The 9,972-nt window shown below is 27.3% G+C and overlaps 1 protein-coding gene across 1 annotated transcript in view; it reads right to left on the bottom strand.

Moving 5' to 3' along the window:
* The window catches only part of LOC100166921 (esterase FE4), a 7,497-nt gene extending 3,671 nt beyond the window's left edge, over positions 1-3,826 (bottom strand). Inside the window, exons 1-9 of the mRNA XM_008182475.3 lie at positions 3,590-3,826; positions 3,112-3,297; positions 2,730-2,879; positions 2,415-2,574; positions 2,153-2,338; positions 1,886-2,079; positions 1,282-1,447; positions 642-823; positions 10-247 (exon numbers count right to left, since the gene is read on the bottom strand). Of these exons, the coding sequence (XP_008180697.1) occupies positions 10-247; positions 642-823; positions 1,282-1,447; positions 1,886-2,079; positions 2,153-2,338; positions 2,415-2,574; positions 2,730-2,879; positions 3,112-3,291 (1,456 nt within the window). The 5' untranslated portion in view covers positions 3,292-3,297; positions 3,590-3,826. The remainder of the gene's footprint in view (positions 1-9; positions 248-641; positions 824-1,281; positions 1,448-1,885; positions 2,080-2,152; positions 2,339-2,414; positions 2,575-2,729; positions 2,880-3,111; positions 3,298-3,589) is intronic.
* Positions 3,827-9,972: the final 6,146 nt, after the last annotated feature.

The raw sequence follows: 9,972 nt of genomic DNA, 5'->3' as shown, positions 1-9,972 counted from the left end.
TATGTTCACCATAAGATTTGATATCACTGAGGTCCTCTCCCTGTAGGTCACCACGTTCAGTTGTATAAAACAAACTGGTTACTTCGTCAGCGTGCGTTACCCCTAATTTTTTTGGAAATGGATATGGTCCATATACCGAATTAAACGATACATAGTTCAAATGATCGTATATGTAATAATATACCGGTCGTGATAACTCAATTGCCATTTTAAAGATACCATGTAAAAATAAACCGCCAGAAATCATCTATAAACATTATAAATTAAATATTCGAATAATTGCCATTGTAATATATTTCCTTTAACAAAACTATTTAAATCAAAACTGTTATTTTAAAAACATCACTATAAAATATTATTTGTTTTTTATAATATAACTGAAATGACTGTCAGAAGCCGTTACAATATAATATAATATTATAATATTATGCCTACATATTATTATATTCAATTTCAAACTGTATGACTGTTTTCTACAGAATAGGTTAAAAATTAACTTGGTATTTAAATATTTAATAAATACCTTGATTTAAAATTCTTTTAATATTATCTAATACATTATTCCTATCATTATTTATTAATCATAAGTATAAAATAATTTTTGAAAACATTTTGTTATTTGACAGTAGAATAAAACATACTTTGACAGCATTCAATGGATCATTCAAAGTACCGTCGGGGAAATATCGTTGAAATATCTTGTCGCCAATTATTGGAATATCTGAATACTTTGTCGTATATCTATACTCTAAAAATGACGATACGTAATGATCAAAATCTTCTTTCAATTCAGTATACACAAGATCAGTTGCGTTATACATTCCTATTCAAAAAAACATACAAACAATTAAAACATTTATACATCTGTAAACAAATTGTAATTACAATTCCTCAAGTTATTCAAAAGTTTCAATTTTCAAACATAACATATATTATTCAACGTTATAAATTATTAATAATAAAAGAATTAATATCTTTCAGCCAATTCCTATCAGTGGTTAACATTTAAACACACATGATGCAAAACATAATATTCAGTATTCTTTACCCACCAGTCAGCACAAATAATTCACAAAGACCCTCGCGATATTCAAACAATTTTAAGACACCTAAAAACTTGTAAAATATAATCATTTAATTGGTTTTTAGTTCACAAAATTCCTATCCACCCACCTACTCAAATGACGGGTTAGGTATGAAGAAAACCTTTTTTCTGCGCAACACTGTTCTTACCTACCGGCTACCAACAGTTGCTGGTAGAATATAAACGTAATCACTTACTAGAAGCAAAAATACCACCCTCTCCAGAGTTCATTCCCATTAAAACTGGAACTTTTGATATTTGTTCAAAGTCCAGTAAAGGATATTTACATAAAAACGATTCTTTTTTTTCATTACAGTTTTCAGCAACAGGCATGAAATTAATTATTGGATAAATCCTCCACTCCTGTAAAAATAAATAAAATAGAATAAATAAAAATATATAATTTTTAATAGGTTAACCGTGAATGTATACGTCTCTCAACAGGTACAATATAGAGCTAATGTGAGGTACCTATGCAGAAGTAACCGCATTTGTGCCAAGGCTCAGTGGCGCCCAACCCTATTACTAGGTGTAATGTCAAAATTTTTTCTTGCTACACCTGAAAAATATATCTTGGGCGCCACTGCCAAGGCGGATAACCCAGGAGAATTTGAGTCATTATTTAAATATTTAATTGGTTAAATAAATATAAGTATATTAAATGTATTAAGTACAAACTGTGATAGACACAGTTTAAAATTCAGTATTTATTTAGTTGGAAAACGTCTTTACACAGATTAGTAGATAAGTATGCATTTTGAATTGTATAACTTCTTTAATGTTCGAATATGATATACTTACAAAAAAACTGTTATATAAGTTCACTAAAACGTTCGCAGGTACTTCTTTTAAACATTTAATCATTTGTTTTGTGTCTAGAGGGCATCCAGCAATAGTTGATACAGCTAAAGCCCTTCGCTTTGCCCATCCTGGTGGAGATACACCCCAAAGGTTTAATGGCGTTGCACTTTCCATAATTGCTTTGTGGAACAAACCTATTATAATTCAAAACATTTATAATTTAGAAGAAATTGTATTTTGATCTTTTAATACAATTGTATAATTTACCTTTGCTCATTGGTGATAACAAATGTAAACCAACAGAAGCACTTCCGGCACTTTGTCCAAATAATGTAACTTTTTTTGGGTCTCCGCCAAATTTATCAATATTTTTTTGGACCCACTTTAGTGCTAAAACTTGGTCTTTCATACCATAATTACCCGGTAAGTCATCGTTTTCAGTACTTATAAAACCTAAAAATATTAATTGTCATATGTATTAAATTATTAAATGTATAATATTATATTGGTTTCTTAATAAATAATATACCAAGAATTCCAAGTCTATAATTTAGGGTAACTAGAACTATATCCTTGTCTAACAAATATTGAGGACCATATAAACTTAAACCTCCCGAACCAGAAAAATAACCTCCACCGGCAATCCAAAACATGACTGGAAGCAGTTCTCGATCACCTTTTTTTGGTATCTAAAAATATCATAATATAATATTAAACAAGATTTTTAAATTTTCAATACCTAACAAAATTAATATATTTTCAACTTCCTAATTGATTAAAAACAAACTTAATTATAATTTTTTTTTTAGTTAAAATTGTATTGTATTTCATATTGTTTGATTACTTTTGGAGTGTACACATTGAGATATAGACAGTCCTCTGCACCGACAAGGATATCCGCTTGTTGATAATAGAACAAATTCTTCTGAATACACACTTGTGGCTCGGTAGTAGCATTTAAAATACCTATCCACGGATCTGCTGGTACTGGATCCTAATAACAATAATCGGAATTGCATTTAAGGAAATTTCAATACGGGCTGTTTTAAGGAGTTTAGTATAGGCAATTGTGTGTCCAAGACTCAAGTTTTAAAGTGGATGTAGATTGAATGTATTACTAAAAATGTAATAAAATTTATATTACTACTCACTAAAACGCTGTACCTACTCTACTAAATACAATTTTTAAAGGATATTTAGTTGTTACATCTGAAAGTATGTTTTACCTTAAACCTAAGATCCCCGGTAGGTGATTTGGCATAGGGTATTCCCTGAAACGTTTTGAATTCTCGTCCATTTCTTGACCTCAAACTACTTCCAGTCAATTTTCCTTGGTCTAATTGTAACACGTCATCCGCGCCAAATACAAACCCGAAAAGTAATGTAAAAATAATAAATTTTCCCATTTTTACCTGAAATAAAATAATGTATACCTAATTAATTAATTAATAGTTCTAAAAAATCAAAAATTTGTATAACTAAATATACCTAATATGCATTGTTTTATATTATATCTTAATTTTTAAGAAAAATTTACTTGAATTAAAACCAATTTGTTTTAACTGCATTACAGTATTGTCAAAATCGGGAATACCCTAACAATAATCTAATACATGACAAATAATTTTATAAATATAAAATGTAATGTACAATGTATAATAATTATAATAATAATAAATTATTGTGTACAAACACATAACATACTTTGAGGAATATCGCTTGGAAATAATATTTTCTAAGACCAATCAATACCCATTAATTGATACTTATGGAATTCAAATAAATTGTAACATGATAGCAAAATTTGAATACACTTAACAAAAAATAAGACAGTTATAAAATAATACTATTTTTAAGACGGCTTAGTCTATTCAAATAAATATTTAAATTAGTTGTAATAACGTTAGATACAACACATAAATTCAAATTGAACCACCAGAGAGCAAAACACACTTGATTTATAGTCTAACTAAGTTGTAAACTCGGCAATCGACGGTTGATTTTATATTGTTTAATTACTAGTTTGTTACATATTGCTGACTCAGGTCAAGTTTTTTTAATCACTGAAAAACTAACGAATGGGTAAATATTTGGGCAAACTTATAGGGTTAAGAGGTGAAAGTTATATATGATATTATATAGCTAATAAATAAAAATTATTTCTAGAATAAAAAAAAGTTATTGAGCTTGAATTTGACTTTTACTATTTTCATTATAAATCATTCAAATACACAGTAAAATACATAGGTACTCAAGGTCATAACGTAAAAATCAAAATACAGTTTTTGGTTTAAGTACTATAGGTACCTACTAAATACTAATACTTATATCTGTTTCGTTAATCAAAGTATTTTAACTATTCCAAAAGGCGATGACAGACAGTTAAAGAACACACATAATTTTAATATCAACTCCACTCTCGAATCTAAAAGATAATTGGCAGAAGAACACGTTTTTCCGCAGGAGTAATATGCATTTTAAATACAAAAAAAATGTAAGTATTTTTGAATGGAATTGGAGAGTGCCATATATAGGGATTTACATTGTAAATTTAGGGCAGAAATATTTTCCTAAAAAATACATAGGTACTTCCCAAACATTTTAAAACTATACTAAGCAATATTATAGGTAGTCCTCGCTGACCAATAATGATAACCTCAAATGTAATTAAATTTAATAATTAATGATGAAATAATATCCTAATACCAAGTTACATACAAAATTGATTTTTCTAATGGTTCAATACAATTTAATTGACCAACCATGAACCCACTAAATCTTGTTTGATAGCGAATTCATTAACTCGCTATATATAATTAATTCATTAGTATTATTTATAGGCTGACATACCGTATTTGCTTTAGATCATTTTTCGTAATATTGAGTTCAAATTTAAGTTATAACACATCTATTTATTACGTGTATTATTATTTATGACTCATCTACGCCTTTGAATAACAGTGTATAGAAAAAACATTAATCTATAACTTCAAATATTATTAGTACCTGAATTAATCGAAAAATTAGTTATACTTAAAGAAGTATCTAAATATTTATTGAGGTCATGTTTAGCTAAAATTCAAACTTAACTTCCCTATACAAATATACTACTTTACTAGTGAGTCGTCCTTAGATCATATTTTACTAGTTTAAAAAAAAATTTAAATATAAATATAAATTTATTTATTAATTAACTATAGCTGATCCCGCGAACTTCGTTGCCTGTAAAAAATTAAAACTCTTAAAAATATTGTGGTTGTTCAACTCTTTTTGGGTGTAACTCGCTGCTGTAAGTGCAATTCAGCCAAGCTGGTAAGTAATGCGACTACGCGGAATCGCGGACAATGACGAAGAATGACTATTTAGTATTTAGTCACCTTGGTATAGGCAATGTGCGAAAATTCTATTTGATGCATACTTATACCTGATCTACTCGATAAACTAATGGAAAACAATAATAAATAAATACTATATTTACTAATTATTTCTCCTATAACCAACCATTTTTATAAACAAACATTTCCATCGTAAATCTCAAAATCCCTGTTTGAGCACCTCCCCGGGCTCCTATTGGCCGTAGCGTGATATTATATAACTTAGCTATGACCTTCATCCATAAATGGACTATCCAACACAAACTAATTTTTCAATTCAAACCAGTATTTCCTGAGATTAGCGCATTCAACTGAACAAACTCTTCAGCTTTATTATAATATTAATATTACTTTTGATTATTGTCGTTTTTTTTATATAAATGTAATGAATATATGTTTGAAAAATATAATTACAAGTAAAAAATGTATTATGACAACTATACTTAACCTGTTAATATTTCTAATCAAACTAATAAGTACCTATAATATGAAATTATAATAATTATTATAAAAATATTATATTAGTTTTCGAGTTAATTAACAGTATAATCAACGAAATAATACCTACTATAATAGTACAGTACCTAATTATATATTGTAAGGCGCTATGGACTGTTACTTCCGTGGGATTTATTTCAGTGGTGTGTTTATTTTTTCCGATAGATTTTTTTCTGGATATTATAAAAATGCTTATATTTTCTTCAACGGCACTTTTTATGATAGGAAAGTGAATCTAGTTGGCACTTTAGGGGGTCAAAAGTAAAAACAAAAGAAAATTTAAGGAAAACGGGAATTTTTAAGCAAAATTGGTTTTGTTTTTGGGGTACCTAGTTCTAAAAAAATGAAAGTAGATACATGCAATTTTCACTGAATATTTATATTAACATTTTCCATTTACCAGAGTACCTTACAATTTTCAAAATATATTGACTTGTTTTGAGCTGTTTACGGACATTTTCAAATGCAACAATGAAAATAAATATTCAGCACTCAATATTAAAATTAAGTTATTGTGGTCACAACCAAGAAAATATTCTTTTAATATCTATGGTATAACCAATTTCAAATTTGTTTTTAACATAATCTTGTTATTTAAATTCAATAATTTGTATTGATAATCAAAAAAACAATATAATTGATGAGATATTCAAAAAAAATACCTTTTTTGAATCATTCATTAAGTTTGAAGTTGTAGTTATAACTTTTGAATTTCATATTCATTATATCATACGGCGCTATAATTCAAGTAAAAAAAACCCTAGAGGGGGGGGGGCAATCGCCACGTCGCCCACCCCCTCAAATCCGCCACTGCGGCACACGTTAACTCGCTGACGGAAAATTTACTAATTATTGCTGAACGCTTGGACATATAACAAAATCGTGTACAAAGCTGTGTCGTGTACAATAATACATAATATTATATTAATATATAAATAGACTTGTGTGTATTATATTAATACACACATATTTTGTTATTATATAATGGTATAAACCTACAGTCGGTATCTACAGTCTCACGTATATGGTACAACCGAATATACTCAGGGTTGGGCAGTATCTTAGATACAATTGTATCTTGTAACTTGTATCTCGATACAATTATCAAGTATCAAGTATCTTGTATCGCGATACATTTTTAGACTATGCATCGAGTATTTCACAAAATAATTTTGTCAAAAAATACTCGATACTTTAATGCGATATTTTGAGAAATTAATTTTATAGGATTATTTTTACTCGCCCATCTACCAACCGCGACTGTTTGACTTTGTTTTAGTATAATACTATAATATGCGTAAAATAATATGCGCGTTGAATTTAATTTTATAAATCCATAATTTAATTATTGCAGTACAACTTGAACGAAATTATTTTTCAACCCATTAGCAATATTAAATTATATCTGTGTACTGTGACGCACCACACATACACGTTGAATGGGACTTTACGTCTTTACCGTACGTCCGTACCTATATTAGATATCCATATCCGTAATCTATACGACTGTACAAAGTACATAGGTAATGCATCATATATGTAGTATACTATTCGTACTTGTAGATTGTATGTCTGTATAATGTACCTTTCGCGCGACAGATGACGGCGATAAAGTATGTAATGAACACAATAATGTATTTATACTTAATTAATATTTGAAATTTTAAAGTTAAATACATTTGTCGTGTCATTATATAATATTCGATATGATGATATCTATAATTTATTTTTATTATTATTTATTTATTTAATTTAATGATTGACTTATTATAATATATTTATATACTTAATTAAAATAGGCTATGACTAATTTTTTCAAATTTATCGAGTATTGAGTATCTAAATGCTTACAATGTAAGTATCGAGTATCTAGTATCTCAATACTTCAAATCTGAATATCTAGTATCTAGTATCGCGATACTGATTTTTGAGTATCTTTCCCATCCCTGAATATACCTATTAGTCTATTCACTAGGAAATGAACAAGCGTAATGTAGGTAATAAAAGAAAAAATATGTATTAGATAGGTGGTTTAAACCATATAATCATATTTTTCTATTAAAAATGTAAAATTCTTACATATGTCAGCGTTTCTCAGTCAGCTCGGTCAGCTCATGAGATTTTACACTGGTTAAAAAATACCGTAAATATACCTGAACAAAATATCTAGAATTTCCACAAACTCCATTAATTAATTTTACACAAGCGTTTCGACATATATTTTATTAATAATATTATCAAATGAAAACCAAATATTATTTAACATAACACACAATTTACATTCTACATAATATACAATTTAAATTTTACATAATATACAAAATACATTTTACATAACAGACAATTTATAAAAAGATTATAGGTGTTTATCATTTTTACATACTGATAAAAAACAATTTATTTAATTAAAATGTACTTAATGTATTTATGATCATCATTGTTAAGTATTTTAATAGGTTATAATATTTTTTTATGCTGTGTTTACGTTATCCCAACAAATTTATAATATATTTTAACAATTTTCGTGCTGTATTTAAATTATTGACCACGACCATTCTCTTTTGGTTGTTGGTCTAAAATCTTATATATTATGTTGCTTCACACGGCGAGATGGAAAGAAACAACACAAGCTAAAATAATTTAATAACTAAAAGTAAGTTATTATAAGCTTGGTGGATATTTACCAGTAATTTACCAGATAGTTACCACTAACCAGTATAATTTATTGATATTTAGGTATTATAGCATTGTACGGCCGACGAATATTATAATATGTTGATTATCTTAGTAATTCAAGCCAAAGTCACCTTCCCGTTTTAAAATTAAATAAAAACTAACACAAAAAATAATAAGTACCTAATTCATATTTTCCTGTAGGTAGCATACTGCACGCGTACAGTTTTTTGGTACGTAGAATTGTATGGTAGGTAGCATATTACACACAGACAGATCGTCAAAGACCATTTGCATCGTCTCAGTCTTGGATAGTAATCTGATATCTGAACACTTCTTGTCTTGAACGGAAATATTCGACATACCTAGTGATATATTTTGATGATTTAGGTACGTGGAATAAATATACAAAATACGATTTTAACTCGGTTTCAATTCGTGATTTTTATAACAAATGAATAAATATAAAATATATTATATTAAAATATTAAAATAAAATAAATATATATAAATAAAAATATATATTAAAATCGTTCCTATCTTTCTGTCGAACAATACGACATTTCCACCAATTTATTATTATTTTTATATTTACCCGCTAACAATACTCGTATCAGTTGTATCGTCAATCAGTTATTATAATCGCTATTGACATTCTTAAAAGTTTAATGGAAATTATGATTTTATGGACAAATGATGATATATTTAATAGTTAATGTATATAATATAGTATAACATTTTACTGCGAAAAAAATTCAAAACGCAATTTATGCAAATTATATTATTTATTAAATAAACACCAAGGACCTAATCTCGATGTTTTTTTTTGGGCGGGGGGAGTCTTGACTCCTAAAACCAAAATAAAATTGTAAAATCGAACCTGTTTATGTTTAATCATAACTTATAAGAATTATTTGAATTGCAGAAATAAAGTGATACAATATTAAAAAATATATAATATATAAATATATAAAAAACACAACGATACAATATTTTGGAAATTATATAAGCTATTGTTAGGTAACATAGTTAGCCACCTTTAAATTGTTCACAACTATAAGGCTCATAAAAATAATGAACACAATAATTATAATATTATTAATAATATTTTCATTGGAATGATGATAAATTATGTCATATAGGCGTATATTGTATTATATAGCGTAAAAAACATAAACGTTATGTGTAATATATTTTTGTACATTGTACGTTTAATATTTATTATCAATCTTAAATTATGTAATGGAGATATTATGTTTGGTATAAGAAATTTTTCATAACTTTTTCGTTTAATTGTTTTAATATTTTTTCGTTACAAGTTGTTATATTATAAAAAACGGTTTGAAAGCTTGAAGCCCGGACTTACTTGACTGATTATCTATTTTTATTTCATGGTTTAAATCTTAAAATCCAAAAACAGAACCACTTTAAAATTGTAACAAATAGTAATAATTTATGTAATGAGCAGTATATACTACAGTAATTCACTAAAACTATGATTAGTCAATAATATATAGTATATAAATAACTATAAAATTTATG

Source organism: Acyrthosiphon pisum, chromosome A1 (genome assembly GCF_005508785.2).
Source record: "Acyrthosiphon pisum isolate AL4f chromosome A1, pea_aphid_22Mar2018_4r6ur, whole genome shotgun sequence".
Taxonomy (NCBI): Eukaryota; Metazoa; Arthropoda; class Insecta; order Hemiptera; family Aphididae; genus Acyrthosiphon; species Acyrthosiphon pisum.
Note: the sequence above shows the minus strand (reverse complement) of the source record. Positions and strands in the feature narration are given on the sequence as shown.